The sequence below is a fragment of the Durio zibethinus genome, chromosome 11, assembly GCF_047325235.1.
Source record: "Durio zibethinus cultivar Kanyao isolate XHJ-2024 chromosome 11, ASM4732523v1, whole genome shotgun sequence".
NCBI classification, from domain to species: Eukaryota; Viridiplantae; Streptophyta; class Magnoliopsida; order Malvales; family Malvaceae; genus Durio; species Durio zibethinus.
In genome coordinates this window covers 4,930,914-4,953,743 of record NC_143172.1, presented here as the reverse complement: position 1 = coordinate 4,953,743, position 22,830 = coordinate 4,930,914, and the positions used below count along the sequence as shown (strand labels likewise).

Sequence of the window (22,830 nt, the reverse complement as noted above, 5' to 3'; positions counted from 1 at the left end):
GGAATCTACCGTCTGATTCTGGGCAGGAAGTGAATAAAGAGGGTGAAAGTTGAAACTGAAATATCTATCCACATGGGATTTTTTTTTCTTCTCCTTCTCCTTGTTTTATAATCAATCATGGTCTTTTTTAAAGGGTTTGGTCTAAATCAAGTGAAGTTTAATTATTATGAGAAAATAATGTTTGTTAGCCAAAAAACAAGCAGTGGGACGTAAACTGAAAATGATGCCCTCCTGCAATAATTTCTCCAGAGTGGATCTTGTTAATTTATTTTGATTTCTTGTATATTTCAGTAACACCTAACTGATTTTGCCTCCTGAGATGAGCTGAGCCTGTCTGCTGGAGTTCAACTACATTCAGAGAAAAAAAAGGGACCAAAGAAAGGGAGGAGAAACCACCCTCTTCTGAATTCTCAAGGCTTTCATAGACGGGCAATGTGTTTAGTGTTTGGAAATATATGTATCTGAAAACAACTCCTTTTGACAAAAGATGTTATCACCTTCAATCATATTTATAGAAGATTATAAAAATGTAGAGTTGTTTTCAGTAGAAAAGACAAGTTCTCACCAAATGCTGTCACTATCAATGTACAAAATTTATACTAGTATATTAATAATTTTGTAAGTAGAAAAAACCCTAAAGTATGTGCAATATCTTCATTCTTACGTAGTATAATCTAATATATTAGGGCTGGATTTTAATATGGTTACTTTCCCTTTAAGTTGTTCTGATGTTACTGTGTGTGTGAAAGACAGAGAGAGGGCATGTCGTATTTGTTGTTTGTTGCTTTTTCATTATTGATATTTTGAAATGAATTCAAGCAGGAAACTTTCACTCTGGGATGATATCCCATTCCCATAATTTTAGACTGTCTTTTTATGGAGAATTGATTAGCATAGGGACGAAATGACAAAGGAAGGGCAAGTTGGGCCTTCTGCCTCAATCCCTAAGGTGGGAACCACTGAGCCATCCTCTGGGTCATTATGATTAGAAGCCAGACTGGGTAAGTTCTGTGGTTTTCCACTATATTTGATCGAAAGAGTTGCTTTATTTTGTCGTATTCAATGATCTTTACACGGGAATTGTTATTTTATTTATGACATAACTATTGGAATTTACTTCATGAGTCATGACAGTAAAAGAAAATGAACTCCAAGATAAAAGAGTTAAGGGACATAAAGAAGAAGACTGAGGTAATAGTATTGACTCGGTCGGGTCAGTGTGTGATAATGATGCATGGTTGAATACACAAGCAAGTTGAGCCAGCTTTCCAGCTGGGGTTTGTGGTTGCATCTTGGTCACTCTTGTTTAGTCTTCAGGTGAAACTCAAACATGACTTTCCTTCTAATATGAGAATCTGTGTGCTTTATTCAATCCCTGCAAGTTTAGATGCTTCTGATTAAGCTTTGTAATTGATAGTTATTTATTTTCTCTTAGATCTATTAAGTTTGACGTCAGTACTATTTATTACAACTATTTACATCATATCATCATAACACTCACCATGATAAGAAATATTGTAAACATATGTTGCTTTTACTTGTGCTTCTTCTACCTTTTCCTGATGTGGTATGACGATGGAGATGTTACATCTTTGCAATTATGATTCAGTTAGGCTTTGTTTGGTAGGGAGAATGGAAAGAGGTGAGGATGAAAGTTTTCTTAATCTAATGATTAAGCTAAAAAGCAAGAAAATAGTTATGAATTTTACTATTAACAAATTTTCCATCCTCACCACTTTCCATCCTTACTATCCACTTTCCATCCTTACTATTAAGCAAAGTCTTACTCTATATGCATATTGTTTGACCATCTTTTAGAAAAAAAAAAAAATCTATCCTGCAGTGAAGGCCATCATTAGTAGCAATTTTTGTTTTTGCATCTTCATACATGCAATGTAGACACTGAATCCTGGTTTTACTTCAATGGTCTTGCTTCCATCAATCTGGTTGAAGTAACAAAACTCTAATCCGTGCTCTCTTGTACCTGTTTATGATTAAAGGTCTTTTATGACACAGATTACAACATGGAGAAGGGTGCATGGACTGTGTTCTGTTGCGACTCTGAGAGTTCACATGGAGTTGGAAAGACATGCGATACTGGTTTTTCTGCAATTGTTAATCCATCTACATGTATCAATCATGCTTTGATAATTTCTGTTGATATCCTGCTTCTGATAATTTTCCTAGGCATATTCATTTATACATTGTCTCTAAGGAAGATTACGGCAGCCTCCCAGTCTCAACACCTCTCTTCAATGCTAATTCTCTCAGCAGTCTCTAATGTCATTTTAGCCGTTGCCTACTTGGCCTTGGGGATATGGATAATTAAACAGAAGCTCAATGCAGATGAGACAATTTTTCCTTTGCATGGATGGCTAGTAGTGTTATTTCAAGGGTTGACATGGTTGCTTTTAGTGTCATTTGTGAATCTGAAGAAGCAAAACCTTCCATGTAGAACAGCAGTGAAATCTTGTTCAGTTCTTGGCTTTTTTTATGCAGGGTTTCTCTGTATTGGAGCTCTTCGAGAATCTATTGTAGATCGAACTGTGTCAGCTAAGATAATTTTGGATATTTTATCTTTTCCTGGATCAATTTTATTGCTTCTTTGTTCCTATAAAGGACACAAGTCTAAGGACACTGATCTAGATAATACCATTGATGCTTGCTATAAACCATTGCTAGGTGAGGAACCTGAAGTAGCTGATGGAATCAGTTTCAATCATAAGGTTACTGCCTTTGCCAAAGCTGGATTTTTCAGTACAATGTCATTTTGGTGGTTGAATCCAATAATGAAGCAAGGTAACGAGAAAATTCTTGAGGATCAAGATATCCCATTGTTACAGGAGGAACATCAAGCACAAAAATGCTACTCAAAGTATATGGAGCAGCTGAGCAAAGATCAAAGGAAAGAATCAGGTGATCTGCCCTCAAGATTGTCGTTGATTTTCTATTCTCAATGGAAAGCTATTTTCATTTCCGGGTTCTTTGCATTGATAAAGGTTCTCACATTGTCCATGGGCCCACTGTTCCTCAGAGCGTTTATTGAGGTTGCTGAAGGCAAAGAAGCCTTTACGCATGAGGGTTATGCACTGGCTATTGGCCTCTTTTTAACAAAATGCTTGGAATCATTTTCTGAGAGGCAATGGTTCTTTCAGACAAGACTGGTAGGACTTCAGATAAGGTCTTTGCTATCTGCAGCAATATATCAGAAGCAACTAAGACTATCAAATGCTTCTAAAGTAACTCATTCTCCAGGTGAGATAGTAAATTATGTCAGTGTAGATGCCTACAAAATAGGTGAGTTTCCATCTTGGTTTCATCAGATATGGTCAACAAGCCTTCAGTTATGTCTTGCACTATTTATTGTATACTACACTGTGGGACTCGCAACTGTTGCTGCTTTAAGTGCCATAATATTAATGGTGCTTGCAAGTTCTCCATTGGCTAAATTGCTACTTAAATATCAGAAAAAACTCATGTTGGCACAAGATAAGAGGCTAAAGGCCATTACAGAGGGACTTGCAAATATGAAGGTTTTGAAGCTGTATGCTTGGGAAACACATTTCAAGAACATTATAGAAGGATTAAGGAAAGAAGAATTCAAGTGGATATCAGGAATTCTGACACAAAGAGGGTTCCAGGTAGTTCTATTTTGGTCATCTCCTGTTATTGTACCAGCTGTTACTTTCTGGACATGCTACTTTCTTAGGATTCAACTCAATGCTGGAAACATTTTCACATTTTTAGCAAGTCTGAATATTCTTCAAGAGCCAATAAGGGTGATTCCTGATGTTTTCGGAGTGTTTATTGAAGCAAAGGTTTCCCTAGATCGAATTGTGAAATTTCTTGAGGCACCAGAGTTAGAAAACAAAAATTTACAGCAGAAACACAATGACAAAGAGTTTGAGTACTCCATTTTCATCAACTCTACTGAAATTTCTTGGGACACAGATTCTTCCTCCAAGCCAACATTAAGGAACATAAATTTGCTTGTTAAGCCAAGAGAAAAGATCGCTATTTGTGGAGAGGTTGGCTCAGGCAAATCAACCCTTTTAGCTGCCGTTCTTGGGGAAGTTCCAAAATTCAATGGCATTGTAAGTGCACCATTTAGCAAAAACTCCACGTTTCCATGACTTAGAAGCATCCGTAATGATGAAAGCACAGTGAGGAATCTTTAAGAAATGTTTTTTTGATAGCATGATTGTTCAGTTTCTTTCCTGATCGTGTCAATTAATAAGGTAATTAGGCTACAAGAATGGAAAATCTTAGCAAAATGTCCATAATGAAGGTATACAATTTTTTATATTAACTACAAAAACTGGATTATACACTTCAATAACTTGGTGAACCAATAATTATTTGGAAAATTAGGTTAACAGCTTGAAAGCCTAACAAGAACATTTCAACCTTTCACTTACGATGTGTGAGATGTGTCCATCAGGTTCATATATATGGAAAGATGGCATATGTTTCTCAGACAGCATGGATCCAAATTGGTAGTATACAAGAAAATATTCTATTTGGTTCCGTTATGGATCCACTTAGATACCAAGAGGTGCTTGAGAAGTGTTGCCTAGTAGAAGATCTAGAGATGCTTCCATTTGGAGACCTTACTGAAATAGGAGAAAGAGGTGTAAACCTGAGTGGTGGGCAGAAGCAACGAGTTCAACTAGCTCGTGCATTATATCAGGATGCAGATATCTATCTCCTGGATGATCCCTTCAGCGCTGTAGATGCACATACAGCAACAAGGCTTTTTAATGTGAGTATAATTTCCATCTTTTGCAACCTGTTCATTGATGATGCAATTGTCACTTAAAGTTAAACCCTTTCCAGGAGTATCTCATGGGAGCTCTTTCAGAGAAGACCGTCTTACTTGTGACCCACCAAGTGCACTTTCTGCCAGGTTTTGATTCTATTTTGGTAAGCTACTTGTAAAATAGCTGCTAATTTTTGCTTTCACCTATTTTATTTATCACTGTTTTACATTTATCAACATTGCAAACTAACTTTTTTTTTTTTTTTATCTTGCTCAACATATTTGAATTTTCCACGTAACCCGTTTGTACAAATCTTATTGCAGTTGATGGCTGCTGGAGAAATCATAGAAGCTGCTACTTACGACAATCTACTTGCTTCAAGTCTAGCATTCCAGAACCTTGTAAATGCACATAAGCATAGTGTTGGCTCTGAGATACACATTTATCACTCCACAAGCAGAAGATCTATGACATCCAAGGGAGAGATCCAAAATGTGTATGTTAAGGATCAGTCAGCTGTGCCTTCAGGAGAGCAATTAATTAAGCAAGAAGAAAAAGAAACAGGAGACACAGGTCTCAAGCCTTACAAACAGTATTTAAGCCATGGCAAGTGCTTTCTGTATTTCTCTTTTGCAGCTGTATTCCACATGATATTCATTATTGGCCAACTGATGCAAAACTACTGGTTGGCTGCTAATGTCCAGAACTCTTATGTTAGCAGACTGAAATTAGTCACTGTTTACACAGCGATTGGGAGTGCTGTAGCAATCTTTTTGTTCCTCCGATCCTTTTCTGTAGTTCTATTAGGTTGTGGAGCATCACAATCTATTTTCTCTACACTTGTAAAATCACTTTTCAGGGCACCAATGTCTTTTTATGACTCAACTCCCTTGGGAAGGATACTCAGTCGAGTAAGAGTTTCAAAAGCACAGCTCTGATTTGAGTGCCATGCTTAAGTAAAAATTTGTAGCTTGTACAAGGCTTACAATTTGTATTTTACTGTAATAGGTATCTTCTGATTCTAGCATTGTCGATCTTGAAGTGCCTTTCAGATTTGCAATTGCACTTGGGTCAACCTTGAATGCCTACTCTAGCTTTGTGATACTGGCTGTTCTAGCCTGGCCAGTTGTCTTTGTCATCACACCCCTGATTTACCTAAGTATATTCCTACAGGTATTGCTACTAAAGCAAAAGCAACTTCCTTTTAGTAGTTATAAGCTTCTCCTTCATAATATTTTTCATTCTTTTTAAAACAATTAGAGGTACTATCTTGCTTGTTCAATGGAGTTGAAGAGAATCAATGGCACAACAAAGTCTTCAGTTGCCGGTCACCTTGCAGAATCTATAGCAGGAGCCATGACAATTAGAGCTTTTGGGGAGGGAGATCGATTCTTCTTAAGGAATCTGGACCTGATCAATGCTAATGCAAGTTCAGATTTCCATAGCTTTTCTGCAAATGAGTGGTTAATCCAACGGTTAGAAATACCTTGCGCTTTGGTACTTTCTTTGTCAGCAGTTGCCATGACTTTACTTCCTCTTGGAGCATCTGCCTCTGGTTAGTTCAATCATCAATGTTTCCATTACCTTAATATTATAAGGGCTTTCATACACTCACAGTGCTTGAAAATATCATAACGCTGCAAGTTTTAACTAAGCTTCAGATTGAACATGTGCCTGCTAAGCTAAGAAATAGGTCCTATGGGTATTTCAATTCAAGTACTGCATAATCTCTTAAAGATTTAGAGATATAACCATTCCAAAACTTTTTTCTTCCACATTTTTAGCAATTAGTAGAATACGTGCTCATTCATTTGTTTAACTATATTTTGGTTGTTGATTTTGATGGCAGGTTTCGTTGGAATGGCATTGTCTTATGGCCTCTCACTGAATTTGTTCCTTGTTGTTGCCGTCCAATACCAATGTGTGCTAGCAAACTTAATAGTCTCTGTAGAAAGGCTGGAGCAGTACATGCATATTCCAAGTGAAGCTCCAGATATTATCAAAGATAATCGGCCTGCCCATGGTTGGCCTTCTGTTGGTAAAGTGGAGATTTGCAATTTGAAGGTATATATGTTTAAAATCAAAAGATAAGTACTAATTCTTCTATTTGCAATTTATACTTTCACAAATGCTGTATAATACTACTGTCATCGTCTAGCAGGTTAGATATCAACCCAATGCTCCACTAGTCCTTAAGGGCATAACCTGCATTTTTGAAGGAGGGCATAAAATTGGGATAGTTGGTAGGACTGGCAGTGGAAAGACAACTCTTATCAGTGCTTTGTTCCGTTTGGTAGAGCCTTCAGATGGAAAAATCATCATTGATGACCTTAACATCTCCACAATCGGGCTTCATGATTTGAGATCACGATTGGGAATCATCCCACAAGATCCTACTCTTTTCAGTGGGTCTGTCAGATACAATCTGGATCCCTTATCAGAGCATAGCGATTACAAAATATGGGAGGTAAGCTTTTGTTTGCTCATATGTGATTATATCTCATGTTGGCAAGAAAGCTGTTCTCCATGATGTAAGAAACAATGTGATAGCTAGTTCTGACCTTTCATTGCTTAATAAAAATATTTCTCATCACTGCACTTTAAGGTTCTCGAAAAATGTCAACTTAGAGAGGCTGTTCAAGAGAAAGAGGAAGGCCTGAATTCCTTAGGTAAGACATAGAAGTCATAGAGTTACTTATTCTTGTGAGTTGGTAGTTTTAACAACCTGAACTGCAGTTGTACAAGATGGATCAAACTGGAGCACAGGTCAGAGACAATTAATTTGTCTGGGACGCGCTTTGCTCAAGAAGAGCCAGATATTAGTACTTGATGAAGCCACTGCATCAATCGATAATGCAACTGATTCTATCATCCAGAAAACTATAAGAACAGAATTTGCATACTGCACAGTGATTACTGTCGCTCATAGAATTCCAACTGTGATGGACTGCACTATGGTGCTTGGTATCAGTGATGGTGAGTTACTGAGTTTTACTTTTCACCAGCCATACTTGCTGTTAAAGATTATTACTCATAGTGCTTATAAGTAATGGTTATAGCTTACCAATTATATTCTGCTTATGTTGGCAGGGAAATTGATAGAGTATGATGAACCATCAAAGCTGATGAATAAACAGGGATCATTGTTTGGGCAGCTTGTCAAGGAATATTGGTCTCGTTCTTCACATGCTGATACCTTTTCAAAAGACTGTTAATGCAGCTTTCTATCAAACTCTACCTGGTGGACAACCCTGTAACTTGAATTACAAATTACTTGAAGGTTTTATCCTTACATCTGGACGTGTAGTTGCTGCTGTAACACATGCTTGTTTAAAGAGCCTAAGCAACTTATGAATAATAGCAGCCGGGATTGAATTCTTAAAGTTTCCAACTTTAGTAGGTGCCGCCACAAATGGAATATTAATCTGCAGGAGTTTTGTATATAAAATGAACTCCCTGATAGTTGTCACTTTATCTTTTTTTTTTGGATAATTCATAATTGAGTTGTCACTTATCACAAATAGCATTCTTGCAGATGCCGGTTCCATCCATTTTGGTAGGCTCCAATCCTGGATTGCAGTTGATGCCTTGGCCCTGGAAAGAGCATTTTTTTTTATGCACTATGAAGGTCCTACATACATTTATCCCATACCACTCACCTGGCTTTACTAAGTCTACCAAACTAAGACTTGCTAAATCATCTGTATCCTTGTTATACCAATCAAAATGTTCTGTCTATGCTCATAGGGAAACTGTTAAAAGAGTATGATGAACCATCAAAGTTGATGCATGAACTGGTATACCAATCAAAACGTCCCATCCTTCCATTTTGGTAAATCCCAGGCTCCAACCTTGGACTGCAATCGACGCAAAGCGCGTGTTTAAATGCACTGTGGACGCCCTGGATGGATACAATTATTGCATTTTTGGTACCTGGCTTTACTCGAGACGACAAACACGTTTCCATCTCCAAGATTCCCCACTCTTTTTGCTAAACTTCCATATCCAAAGCCCAACAATGAAAATTTTATGCAGAAACTAAAACGTCAATGCATTACTACTTAAACCTTTTCCAAATGCTCAAATCAAGTAATTTGATTATAATAATAACCTTGATCTTTGGCTTCAATGACCTTGATATCTGATAACACGGGTACTTGTTACATAGTTGAATTTGATTTTTTCAAAAAGTTGAGGCTGAATCTTGTTAAAAGAGTTGATTCAGTATGTGTTTCTGGCAATGATAAAATTCAACTTCTTTTTCAATTTCTATATTAAACATCATGATGCTTGGTCAAGGCAGCAACAACGATGATTCAAAGAATAAAAAAGAGCAATTTATAAAAGGAAGGTGATCATGGCAAAGATACTTGACTTTTCCAAGTTAGTGTTTCTTAATGTATTTCCGTGATATTTAATCTGTCACTGTGTACCAAGATCCTATATATATTAAGGATTCCTGCTAGTGAAAATTTTACCTCTTCACCGAACAGGACAAATAAGAATTTATTGCAAGTGACACGCCAAAGAGATAATCAAAGCTAGCTTCAGCCTTTAGGGAATCGAAACATCCTGTGTTAGAATCAGAACCAACAACATGAAGTGAGGCATTATCTCGGTAAAAGGAAAAAGAATAGCTTCCTCAAAAAAAATTTTTTTTTGGGTCGACAAAGGGCATTGTCATGCGATCAACGTGCCTCACAACACCCAAGAAGAACACGACATAGCTACGTTACGGGTTGGACTCTTCTCATTTACTTTTATGTGAATTATTATTACATGAATATAATTTTAATTCTATAAAGAAGATGACGATGAAAGAATTGATAAAAAAAATAAAAAATAAAGGGATAAAATGGTGATTTCGTTAATTCACCTTCCTATGTGATTTCATTTTGAAAAATTCTATTTATACTTACAAAAACTTTTTTTACATCTCGTTATTAAATATAACTTATTTTTAAAATAAAAATCTTTATTTTCTTTAAATACATTATATTCAATAAAATCATATTTTTTTTCATACCCTTTTAATTTTTTTCTTCATTCTGTCATTCTCAATTTAAATTCAATCTAAACTTAATTCTAAAACTATCGAATTAACTCTTATATCATAAGTTTTTCGAGTATTCAATTTATTGCATGTAAAATTTAAAGATTTTTGTTTATTAATTTAGTTGAAATCATGTGAAAGTTAATTTTTTTTAAAAATTTTTTGTCAAAATTGTATTTCTCAAAAATAGATTTTCAAGGGTTTTAAAAGACTTTTGAAAATTCATTTTCAAAAACTTTTAAAACTTTTCAAAAATCAAAAAGGTTTTTTGAAAATAAATTTTCAAAAATCTTTTAAAACTTTCAAGAATGAATTTTCGATAACTTTAAATATGACTATTCTTTATTTTTTTCTGGACAACAATGGAGGGGTATTAGTCACTGCATTTTCATAATTTCCTTCTTTAAACCTAACCTTGACAGCTTTGTCGAAGGAGAGGCTGATAAATTGACAGGAACCTTTTGTTTTTCATGGGTTCCACATTGAAAGAAATTTGTCCTTTCCGGCGTGGATGGCATGGTTTCTTTTCATTTTATATCCTATTCATGGCCACCTACTATTTGTTGGGAAAAACAACTCCCACGTGCAGCAATCACACACAAAATAATAAGTTCAAATTAAGAATAAAAAAATATAAATATATTTGGTTTAGCCCAACTCAAAATGGTTTACTCCAAATCTAATCCACTATCAAATAAATCTTTACAATTGTGAGACTTTTAGAATGAGAAAAGTCTCATAAAACTCCTTACTCAAAACTTAACCCAAAACTCAATTACACCCTTTAATAGCCTACTCACTTAGCTATTCTCTTGGTGTTTAACTCTCTGGGATTACTAAACTAAAACCAAAACATCTTATTTATAGGGGTGAAACCCTTTATACCTTTACTAAACTCCCGATGTGGGATACAAAACAAACTCAAACTCACTTAACTTTCGATATAGGATTTTGAGATTCAAGACAAATCCCAACAAATCCTCCCTTGACTTGAATCTCCAAACACTTCAATAGTATCTGCAAAGCTAACATGCTTACCTTTCTTCTTTTCTTTTATCACAGGCATCTCAGCAACTGAGCCTCCATCAAACATGTACAAATGATTATTGATCATATTCCCTTGTAGAATCACACTACCATTCTTGTACACTTTCAACAAATCATTACTACCATAATATGTATACCTCCGAGAAGCTAACTCACCTAAAACAATCAAATTGTAGTGACAATTTGGTACATACCTTACATGACGAAGTGTCCTAATAACACCATTGTGAGATCTAAGGCGAACACTCCCAATGCCTTGAATCTGCACTTTTTCTTTGTTAGCAACCACAATATCCCCATACTTTTCACTCTCATTCAACTTCACAAAGCAGCTTCTATCATTGCAAACATGAACTGTAGCAGCTGAATCTAAAACCCAACTTTTATCACTTTTCAAAGTCTGGATCTCATCCACACAAGTTGTCAAAACAACATCATCATCATCAGACATGACAGCAGCAGTATTACCCTTTTCTTCATTTAATTTCTTCTCATCATTCACCCTTTTAAAAGCAGCCATATCTCTTCTCAGCTTCCTGTAACGCACTTGGATATGTCCCTTCTCACCACAATAATAACATTCTACGTCATTGTAATCTCTGTCTCTTGACTTAGATCTCCATCTTGATCCATCAATCCTCTTTTGAGTCCTTCCTCGATCAAAACCCTCTACAGCTAGTGTACTCCCCACAGGTGATGAGTTCTGAGCTCTCATAAACCTTTCATTCTCACGCAACAGGGCAGTCACATCATCCAACTTCAAAGTAGACCTGCCTATCAACACAGTCTGAACTAAAGGCCTATAAGACTTGGGCAAAGATGACAGCAAAATTAAAGCCTTCTCTTCATCTTTTAACTCATCAACAGAAATCGCTAACAATTGAGAAACCAATTTATTAAACTCATTCAAGTGATTATGGAGACTCATACCTTCTTCCATCTTCAGAGAATACAGATCCATCTTTAAACATAATCTATTAGTCAATGACTTCGAAGCATAAATACCTTCAAGCTTATCTCACAAACTCTTCGGAGTACTCTCAGTCAACATACTGTATTTTACCTCTGGAGCTAACGCCAATCTAATAGTACTAACGGCTTTCTTCTGAATCTATTCCAATTAGCATCAGACATTTCTTCAGGCTTACTACTCTCTAATGCCTGATCCAACCCTTGTTGTACTAACAGATCTTGAATCGTACTTTGCCATAACATAAAATTACTCTTTCCATCAAATAACGGAATCTCAAACTTAGGCATAGACATATCAGACATACCTTCTTCAGACATCTTCAAACACTGCTTCACGATCTCTTGGACCCACGAACTTCGAACCTCGCTCTGATACCACTTGTTGGGAAAAACAACTCCCACGCGCAGCAACCACACACAAAATAACAAGCTCAAATCAAGAATAAGAAAACACAAATATATTTGGTTCAGCCCAACTCAAAATGGCATACTCCAAATCTAATCCACTATCAAATAAATCTTTACAATTGTGAGACTTTTAGAATGAGAAAAGTCTCCTAAAACTTCTTACTCAAAAACTTAACCAAAAACTCAATTACACCCTTTAATAGCCTACTCACTTAGCTATTTTCTTGGTGTCTAACTCTCTGGGGTTACTAAACTAAAACCAAAACATCTTATTTATAGGGGTGAAACCCTTTATACCTTTACTAAACTCTTGATGTGGGATACAAGACAAACTCAAACTCATTTAACTTTCGATATGAGATTTTGAGATTCAAGGCAAATCCCAATACTATGCATTAATTATACAAATTATTGAGGGTAAGATTAACCCTTGAAAGTACTCTTTAACAATATCTCAAAAAAGTAGGCAAAACACAAACGTCTACATACGTTCATAATCCCATGGAAGTGATATCTGCAAATAATTCGCTCTGATATTCTACACCGGCCAGAGTTCGTAGAGTTGACTACCTCATTTCAAGGCCTTTTCCGGCGTATGTGTACCAATGTGATTGTATTCTAAAAGCACATACTCTTTCAACTAGGTGTAAAACTGTAAATATATATAATGCCGAATGCATCATTATCGTTGATAGAGGGTTATTTTGGAATAAAGAAGTGGAATAAAAACAGCAAGGACCATTGCATGCTAGATTCTGACACTTTATTAATGGACATAATTATTTGATACTTGGTGGCGAATAAATTCCGAAAAAAATTGGTGCCTGTTCATGATTATCATCAGATTTTGTCACTTTATGTTTGACATTCATTCATATCATTCTTAAAGCTTAGATACTTAAGACCAAGACTAAGAAACAAAGAAAAGAAGCAGTTGCAATCAGTTGCCAAACATATGTGTGCATGTATGTATGTATATATGCTTCTATTGATCAGTTTCTTCCCACATCTTTGATACTTCATCAGTCTCCAGGTTAGTAAGACTATCATTTCAGTATGAGAAGTTGTGTGCCTTAAATTTTAGCTCAATCCTTACTAGTTTAGATGTTCGCTGTTTAGTAATCTGTGTTTCTTCTTGTTAAATTCTGAGATGATACACTCTCTGGAGCTTTTGAGTTTGACATATTGCTTCAATCTTCACTATAAACATACTTATCATCACAAACACTCATCATTACCAAGAAGCTACTGGCAAAGAGATTCTTTGGACCACTTTTTCCTCTATTTTCTTGATATGCTACTGAAGAACTCTATCTAAATTCCCAAGGCCAGTTGAGAAGATAATAATTATGCCTGATAAGATGTGGAATATTCTTAATACATTCAAAGGGAACATGACTTTCATGAATATGTATCTGAAAACGTTGAAAGAATAGCCATTGAAGTTTTCGCATTTTTTTGCATCTCTGATACGGGAATATTGCATTGGTTTAACTTCTATATTTGTACTTTCATCTATCACGTTCAAGTGAGAAGAATCTAACAGATTTCTATGCATGTTTAGATTACAGATACTCGAGGTGCAGAACAGCAGAGATATAGCATGGGGGAAGGCGTATGGATTCTGTTCTGTAATAACTCCAGCTGTTCACGGGAAGCTGGGAAAACATGCAGTTCTGGTCTTTCAGCAATATTCAATCCATATTCATGTATCAATCATGCTTTTATCATTGGTGTTGATATACTGCTTCTCTCAGTCGCCTTGCTTATCATCTTTTATAAATTGTCCATAAAGAATGTTACAACCCCTTTCAAGTCACAGCGCTTCTCTTCAATGTTGATTCTCTCAGCAATTTTTAATGGAATTTTGAGTATTGCCTATTTGGCCTGGGGGATATGGACCATTTACCAGAAACTTGATACGGATCAGACAGTTTTACCTCTGGATGGATGGCTACTGCTAATATTTCAAGGATTAACATGGCTGCTTCTAGTCATATCTGTGAGCATAAAGAAGCTAAACCTTCCATGTATAACAGCAGTGAAGTCTTGTTCAGTTTTTGCCTTCTTATATGCAGGATTTCTCTGCATTGCATCTCTACAAGAGGCTATTCTAGACAAAACAGTGTCAATTAAGATCGTTTTGGATGTTTTATCTTTTCCTGGATCAATTTTATTTGTATCATGTGCCTTTAAAGGACACAGTTCGAAGGACACTGATCTGGACAGTAATTCAGATGCTTGCTATGCACCTTTGCAAGGTGAGGAACATGATTCAACTGATGAAATCAGTTTCAATCATAACTCTACTCCTTTTGCCAAAGCTGGGCTTTTAAGTAAAATGTCATTTTGGTGGTTGAATCCTCTACTGAAGAAGGGTAAAGAGAAGATTCTCGAGAACAAAGATATTCCAACTTTGCAGCAGGCATGTCAAGCACAAGTATGCTACTCAAAGTATATGGACCAACTGAGCAAAGAGAAACAAAGAAGATCAAGTGGTTCATTCTCTATGTTTTCAGTAATTATGTATTATCACTGGAAAGCAATATTAACTTCAGGGTTCTTTGCATTGATCAAGGTTCTTACAGTATCTACAGGTCCACTGTTTCTTAGAGCTTTTATTCAGATTGTTCAAGGTAAAGAAGCCTTTAAGTATGAGGCTTACGTGCTGACTGTTGGCCTGCTTATAGCAAAATGCTTGGAGTCCGTATCTGAGAGACAATGGTTCTTTGAAACAAGAATGGTTGGACTTCAAATAAGGTCTATGCTATCTGCAGCAATATATCAAAAGCAACTGCAACTATCAAATGCTGTTAAAATGACTCATTCTCCTGGTGAGATAGTGAGTTATGTTACAGTAGACGCCTATAGAATAGGTGAGTTTCCATATTGGTTTCATCAGATATGGTCGACAAGCCTTCAGTTTTGTCTAGCATTATTCATTATATACTCTTCAGTGGGTCTGGCAACTTTCTCTGCATTAGTTACTGTAATATTGACAGTGGTTGCAAGTTATCCACTTACCAAATTACAGCTTGAATATCACAAGAAACTCATGTTGGCACAAGATAAAAGGCTTCAAGCTATTACAGAGGCACTTGCAAATATGAAGGTTTTGAAGTTACATGCTTGGGAGACACATTTCAAGAATGTTATCGAACGTTTAAGGAAAGATGAATTCAAATGGATATCAAGAACTCTGTCACAAAGAGGGTACCATCTAGTTTGGTTTTGGTCTTCACCCATTATAGTGCCCACTGTTACTTTCTGGACTTGCTACTTGCTAGGAATTCCACTCAATGCCAGTAACATCTTCACTTTTCTAGCGAGCATTCGCATTGTTCAAGAGCCAGTTAGGTTAATTCCCGATGTTGTTCAAGTGTTCATTGAGGCAAAGGTTTCCCTAGACCGGATTGTGAAATTTCTTGAGGCACCAGAGTTGGGAAACAGAAAGCTACAGCAAGGATGTAATCACAAAAAGTTTGACCACTCCATTTTCATCAGGTGTAATGAAATTTCTTGGGACCTTAATCCGTCCTCCAGACCTACGATAAGAAACATAGATTTATTGGTTAAACTAGGAGAAAATATTGCTATTTGTGGAGAGGTTGGCTCAGGAAAATCAACTCTTTTGGCTGCTGTTCTTGGAGAAGTTCCAAAAGTCAATGGCACAGTAAGTGCACCTGATTAACATAAACTCTTTATTCCCGCATCGTATAGCATTTTTCCTCTGGTTCATAAATTAGGTAATGAGAATGGTGATTCTAGTTTAGAGTTTAAACTTTAAATTGAAGATATTTCTGAATTTTATAATTTATTTGTTGAAAGATAGACATAGTTACTTGCAGAACATTCAAGTTATTTGAAAAACAAATTAGTAAACTGCTAGAAAAGCCTAATTCATGTCAATATAGGAGATGTGTTACTTAAGTTTCTATGTCCATCAGGTTCATGTATATGGAAAGATAGCATATGTTTCCCAGACAGCATGGATCCAAACTGGAAGTATCCAAGAAAATGTTCTTTTTGGCTCTGTGATGGATCCATTCAGATATCAGGAAGTGCTTGAGAAGTGTTTCCTGGAAAAAGATCTGCAGATGCTTCCTTTCGGGGACCTCACTGAAATTGGAGAAAGAGGTGTTAATCTCAGCGGTGGACAGAAGCAAAGAGTTCAATTAGCTCGCGCATTGTATCAGGATGCGGATATCTATTTGCTGGATGATCCATTTAGTGCCGTAGATGCACAAACTGCAACAAGCCTTTTTAATGTGAATATAAATTTTGTCTCTGTGCAGTCTCTTTAATCCTATAGATTCACTTAAATCTAACATCCTTTTTTATGCAGGAATATGTCATGAGAGCTTTGTCAGATAAAACGGTCTTACTTGTGTCCCACCAAGTCGACTTCCTTCCAGCTTTTGATTCTATCTTGGTAAGATAGCTATTGATGGGCTCAACCTTCAATACTAGAAACTGCTTCCCCCTGGTTTCTACACTTACTAGCATTGTTCAAGTATCCATTGATACAAATCTTATTTTATGACAGTTGATGTCTGCTGGAGAAATTATAGAGGCAGGTACTTATGATCAGCTGCTAGCTTCAAGTAGAAAATTCCAGGACCTTGTAAATGCTCACAATAACACAATTGGGTCGGAAATGGATATCTCGTATTCTTCCAGCGGGAGAGCTATGACATCCAAAGGCGTGATCCAGAATGTACATGTTAAGGAACAGCCAATAGTGCCTTCTGGGGAGCAATTGATTAAGCAAGAAGAAAGAGAAACAGGAGACACAGGTTTCAAGCCTTACATGCAATATTTGAGACACAGCAAGGGCTTTCTATATTTCACCTTGGCAATTTTATTCCATGTTATATTCATAGTTGGGCAGTTAACACAAAACTACTGGTTAGCAGCTGAGATCCAAAATTCTCAAGTAAGCAGAATAGAATTACTCACAGTTTTCACGGTGATTGGGTGCACCTTAGCAGTCTTTTTGCTCCTGAGATCCTTTTATGTAGTTCTTCTAGGTTGTGGAGCATCGGAATCTATTTTTTCCACACTGCTAAAGTCACTTTTCTGTGCTCCTATGTCCTTTTACGATTCAACACCTGTGGGAAGGATACTAAGTCGGGTGAGTGTTCTCATAAGCACAGCTTCAGTTTCCTCATTCCATGCTTTGGTTAGTTTGGAGAAATTCTTTACTGAACTTGCAGTTCACAATTTCTATTTTACTATAATAGGTGTCTTCCGATCTAAGCATCATCGACCATGAAATGGCTTTCAAATTATCAATTACACTTGGAACAACCATGAATACCTACTTCAGCATTTTTATATTGGCAATTCTCGCCTGGCCAGTTGCATTTATCATCATTCCCATGGTTTATCTGACTGTACTCTTACAGGTGTATTACATAAATGCATGGAACCAAGTTTTTACCTCCTTTCAAAATCTCAAAATGATTTCCTTTATCTAGTTCTTAGTTTCTCTACCTTGTCATCACTGTGTTTTTACTTATTTTCTCGAAACAATTAGAGACACTACTATGCTTCTGCAAAGGAATTGATGCGAATCAATGGCACCACAAAGTCTTCAGTTGCCAGCCACCTTGCTGAATCCATTGCTGGAGCCATGACAATCAGAGCTTTTGGAGAGGGAGACCGATTCTTTTTAAAGAATATGAACCTGATTGATGCCAATGCAAGTACAGACTTTCATACTTTTTCTGCAAACGAGTGGTTAATCCAAAGGTTGGAAATACTGTGTGCAATTGTTCTTTCATCCTCAGCCCTTTCCATGACTTTAATTCCCCTTGGAGCATCTGCATCTGGTTAGTTCAAGCATCATCCTTATGACCTAACCTTAAGAGTTAACTCCACCAAAGATTCAGTGATATAACCAATTCATCCAAAATGTTTCATTCCCCAATTTGAGGAAATAATAGTGAACATGTGCTCATCTCTTGGATTGTTTTCTAACAATATTTCAATTATTGATTTCATCAATGGCAGGGTTAATTGGAATGGCACTGGCATATGGCCTCTCATTAAATGTATTCCTAGTTGTTTCTGTAAAATTTCAGTGTTTGCTATCAAGTTCAGTTGTTTCTGTAGAAAGGCTAGAACAATACATGCATATTCCTAGTGAAGCTCCGGAAGTAATTGAAGCTAACCGACCTCCAAGGGACTGGCCTTCTGTTGGCAAAGTGGAGATTCGTAATTTGAAGGTAGGAAAAGAAAGTTCACTAGCTATTTTCTCCATTTTTTTATTATGGATTTTACATGGAATTTACACAATATCAAATTCATCAAACAGGTTAGATATCGGCCTGATGCTCCACTTGTTCTTCAAGGCATCAGCTGCATATTCGAAGGAGGAAGTAAAATTGGGATAGTTGGCCGGACTGGTAGTGGAAAGACAACTCTTATCAGTGCTCTGTTCCGCCTGGTAGAGCCTACAGGTGGAGAAATCATCATTGATAACCTTAACATCTCTACAATTGGGCTTCATGATTTGAGATCACATTTGGGGATCATCCCTCAAGATCCAACACTTTTTGGTGGCTCTGTCAGATACAATCTAGATCCCTTAGAACAGCATACTGATAATGAAATATGGGAGGTTAATTTTTATTAAGATATGGTTATATACACAAAATCTATCATATTACTCCAATCCTGTTTTTGCTGACTGGAACATTTTCTCATCATTGCATGTTAAGGTTCTTGAGAAGTGTCAACTCCGAGAGGCAGTTCAAGGGAAAGAAGGCGGCCTGAACTGCTTCGGTAAGAAATAAAGATTTTGGAGTTGCTTTTTGCGTTGAAGATGTGCATTTGCTTCTACTAACAACATGATGTGCAGTTGTACAAGATGGATCAAACTGGAGCGTGGGGCAGCGGCAATTATTCTGTCTGGGACGTGCATTGCTGAAGAGGAGCAGGATATTAGTGCTTGATGAAGCCACTGCTTCGATCGACAATGCAACGGACTCTATTATCCAGAAAACAATAAGAACGGAATTTAAGGAATGCACTGTGATAACTGTGGCTCATAGAATACCAACTGTGATGGACTGCAACATGGTAGTTGGTATTAGTGATGGTGAGATATCCTGATCTCCAAATGATTTTGTTAAATCACGTCCATCCTTTCAATTGTTATACCAATCAACATACATAATCTGTTTCGATTGACAGGGAAATTGGTGGAGTACGATGAGCCAACCAAGCTGATGAATAAGGAGGGATCATTGTTCGGGCAGCTGGTCCAGGAATATTGGTCGCGTTCTACTAATAATGGTACAAGTCTAGAAGATTGGTAATGTAAAGTTTTTCTAACCGGCACTGCCGGGCCCTCGTGGAAAACTTGCATTGTGAATGGTCAGTTTTTTTTTTAGTTTGTGGTTGATATGGAGTGGTCACTTTAAAAATAATGATGATCTATACATAGTAATTAGATCGTTATATCTAGTAAGCACTTGATGATTTTAAGTGATAGTAATTTTGAATTTTAAAAAATGATCATATCACTATCTTGGAAAGCTTTTATCAACATAAGTAATATGTAAAATTAATAGTAATCAAATTTACTAATTTAATATATGAATTAAAAATTTACTATATCTTAAAATTATAATTATTTTATAATTTAAAATTTTTAAATTAATATTCATTATAATAAGTTCAAAATAATTTACATATTTTTTTTATTTTTTTAAAGTATTTTATATATAATATAATTTTTTTATTTTTCTTTTATTATGAATTTAATAGATTGATTCTATTTTCTAATTCAAAATTTTTTATATAATTTATATTATAAAAATCAATTTACCTATCAATAAATATATTTATTAATTTAATAATTTTATTATAAAATAAATAAATATTACTAATATTTTAAAAATTATTATCTTTAAACAACTATAAAATTATTAATTTGTGTACATATTATAATATACATAGTTATTCTCATAATTTTAAATAAAATAATGTTTGATTTTTACAAATAACAAGCAAAGTGATTTTTAATTCTTAAAAATTAACATTATTAACTAAATAAATGATTTTAAATCACAAGTATTAAGATCACTTTAATAATAAAATCATTCTAATAATATATTATTATAATAATTTTATAAAAGATATCAAATGCTATCTTAAGGAATTATTACCAGATGGCATATATTCTTTTTTAAGTGTTAACTGGTTTTTAACATTTTCAAGGAAAATTTTGGTTTTGAAGGCTATCACCCAATCGGTCGTTCAAGGCAAGTTTGTGAACAAACAAGATGCAAGTAAATTTGTTATTTTAAACACTTTTGCAAGGATCATTTTAAACATTTAGTAACGAAATAATACCTACTCATAAGAGATAATCCAATTAATAAAGGTAATAGTTTCATTTCGTTGTTAATTAAAATTCGATTTTTATACGGAATATTTTGGAAGCAAAACACTGAATTTGTCAGGTGATGCGAAGAAATGTTATTTTTTATTAAATTGAAACAAATTTGGGAATATTCTTAACCTGTAAAATATGACTGCAGTTTGATAGGTGGGCCTTGGGCCGTGAACCCAAACTTCAAACCCCAAAGGAAATGAATTGTCATTTGAGACGGCATTGTTCCAATCATTAAAATGAAACGAAGGGATAGGTAGTTTGATTTACGTAGCCTAAAACGTCGGCGTTTAGGGCAGCCAACCTCATTCCACCAACTGATCGCCTCTCTCATCGTAGGTTGAGTCACCGGCTGCCCTTTCACTCCCTCGACGAGTCCGTCACTCTCCCAAAAATATTTCTTTTCTTCAACTTCTCCTGCCTTTAAAAATAAAAATAAAAATTATCTTTCACTAAGCCCCCCATTTCCTTTCCTTTACTCTTCTTCATCTTTTCCGCCCAAAAAGATGGAAGCCTCCCCTGCCCTTTCTCGCATAGGTCTAGCGGGCCTAGCCGTGATGGGTCAAAACCTGGCCCTAAACGTCGCTGAAAAAGGCTTCCCAATCTCCGTCTACAACCGCACCACCTCCAAAGTCGACGAAACCTTCCAGCGAGCCCAAGATGAAGGCCACCTCCCACTTTTCGGCCACTACTCCCCTCGTGAATTTGTCCTCTCAATCCAACGGCCCAGATCTGTCGTCATCTTAGTCAAAGCCGGCTCACCTGTTGATCAAACCATTGCCTCTTTATCCGACCACATGGAACCCGGTGACTGCATCATCGATGGTGGTAACGAGTGGTACGAAAACACCGAGAGAAGAATCCAAGAAGTTTCTAATAAGGGTCTTCTTTATCTCGGTATGGGCGTTTCCGGAGGCGAAGAAGGGGCCCGCAACGGCCCATCGTTAATGCCCGGTGGATCTCACCAAGCCTATTCCAATATTAAAGACATTCTCGAAAAGGTGGCGGCCCAAGTCGAAGATGGACCCTGTGTTACTTACATTGGCGAAGGAGGATCAGGTAATTTCGTTAAAATGGTTCATAATGGAATTGAATACGGTGATATGCAGTTAATTTCTGAAGCTTATGATGTTCTTAAACATGTTGGGGGGCTTTCGAATGACGAGTTAGCGGAGATTTTCGCAGAATGGAATAAGGGAGAGCTTGAAAGTTTCTTAATTGAGATAACATCTGATATTTTTAGAGTTAAGGACGAGCTGGGTGATGGGTATTTGGTGGATAAGATTTTGGATAAGACTGGGATGAAAGGGACTGGGAAATGGACTGTGCAGCAAGCTGCTCAGTTGTCTGTTGCTGCTCCTACGATCGCAGCTTCATTAGATTGTAGGTATTTGAGTGGGTTGAAGGAGGAGAGAGAGAATGCTGCTGGGGTTTTAAAAGAAGCTGGATTGAAAGAGGAAGTTGGGAGTTTAGCACAGGTGATTGATAAGAAAAGATTGATTGATGATGTTAGGCAAGCTTTGTATGCATCAAAGATATGTAGTTATGCTCAAGGGATGAATTTGTTGAGAGCTAAGAGTGTTGAAAAAGGGTGGAATTTGAATTTGGGAGAATTGGCTAGGATTTGGAAAGGTGGGTGTATCATAAGGGCTGTATTTTTGGATAGGATCAAGAAGGCTTACCAGAGGAATCCCAATTTGGCTAGCTTGGTTGTGGACCCCGAGTTTGCTAGGGAGATGGTTCAAAGGCAAGCAGCTTGGAGGAGAGTTGTGGGGTTGGCTATCTCTGCTGGGATCAGCACACCAGGAATGTGTGCCAGTCTTGCCTATTTTGATACCTATAGGCGTGCAAGGCTCCCAGCCAATCTTGTGCAGGCTCAGAGGGACTTGTTTGGGGCGCACACTTATGAGAGGATTGACCGTCCAGGTTCATTTCACACGGAGTGGACAAAGCTTGCTCGTAAGAGTAATGCTGGTGTTGGTGCACTCAATTGAGCTTTTATAGTTTAGTTTGTTTCACTCTGGTTTACTTATTTGTTTCAGTTGAGCATTGGCTATATTTCTATGTTGGAATAGGATTCTACCTCAGCATAGCAGTGATTTTCAGTCTTGCAGTTTTTTTCTGTTAATAAAATGCATACCTTTTGAGATGGTAGAAATTGAGTGGTTATCGGTGGACTAGATAGA

The 22,830-nt window shown here is 36.5% G+C and overlaps 2 protein-coding genes and 1 pseudogene across 8 annotated transcripts; all 3 read left to right on the top strand.

The window, feature by feature from the left end:
* Positions 1–794: 794 nt before the first annotated feature.
* On the top strand, positions 795–8,586 carry LOC111290093 (ABC transporter C family member 10-like). Of its 6 annotated transcripts, XR_016346233.1 has the most exons (13): positions 1,130–1,317; positions 2,017–4,094; positions 4,442–4,762; positions 4,837–4,923; positions 5,084–5,671; positions 5,769–5,933; positions 6,021–6,315; positions 6,610–6,824; positions 6,922–7,227; positions 7,366–7,429; positions 7,497–7,736; positions 7,851–8,198; positions 8,296–8,586. XR_016346233.1 is itself a non-coding variant. In XM_089767813.1 (12 exons), the coding sequence occupies exons 2-12, from the start codon at positions 2,025–2,027 to the stop codon at positions 7,973–7,975; spliced, it is 4,476 nt and encodes a 1,491-aa protein (XP_089623939.1). In that variant the 5' UTR covers positions 795–1,001; positions 2,017–2,024; the 3' UTR covers positions 7,976–8,278. The 6 variants fall into 6 exon arrangements, 5 of the variants coding, with proteins under 5 accessions (XP_089623939.1, XP_089623937.1, XP_089623936.1 ...); XM_089767813.1 differs by lacking the exons at positions 1,130–1,317; positions 8,296–8,586 and adding an exon at positions 795–1,001 and having other exon boundaries at positions 7,851–8,278; XM_089767811.1 differs by lacking the exon at positions 8,296–8,586 and having other exon boundaries at positions 1,128–1,317; positions 7,851–8,293.
* A 4,560-nt stretch (positions 8,587–13,146) lies between these two features.
* LOC149516002 (ABC transporter C family member 10-like) lies at positions 13,147–19,766 on the top strand. The gene is made up of 12 exons (XM_089767806.1): positions 13,147–13,273; positions 13,805–15,913; positions 16,188–16,508; positions 16,586–16,672; positions 16,787–17,374; positions 17,484–17,648; positions 17,780–18,074; positions 18,256–18,470; positions 18,560–18,865; positions 18,966–19,029; positions 19,106–19,345; positions 19,441–19,766. The coding sequence occupies exons 2-12, from the start codon at positions 13,844–13,846 to the stop codon at positions 19,563–19,565; spliced, it is 4,476 nt and encodes a 1,491-aa protein (XP_089623932.1). The 5' UTR covers positions 13,147–13,273; positions 13,805–13,843; the 3' UTR covers positions 19,566–19,766.
* A 1,049-nt stretch (positions 19,767–20,815) lies between these two features.
* LOC111289764 (6-phosphogluconate dehydrogenase, decarboxylating 3, chloroplastic pseudogene) lies at positions 20,816–22,802 on the top strand (annotated as a pseudogene). The gene has a single exon (XR_016346232.1). The product of XR_016346232.1 is annotated as a 6-phosphogluconate dehydrogenase, decarboxylating 3, chloroplastic pseudogene (transcript).
* Positions 22,803–22,830: the final 28 nt, after the last annotated feature.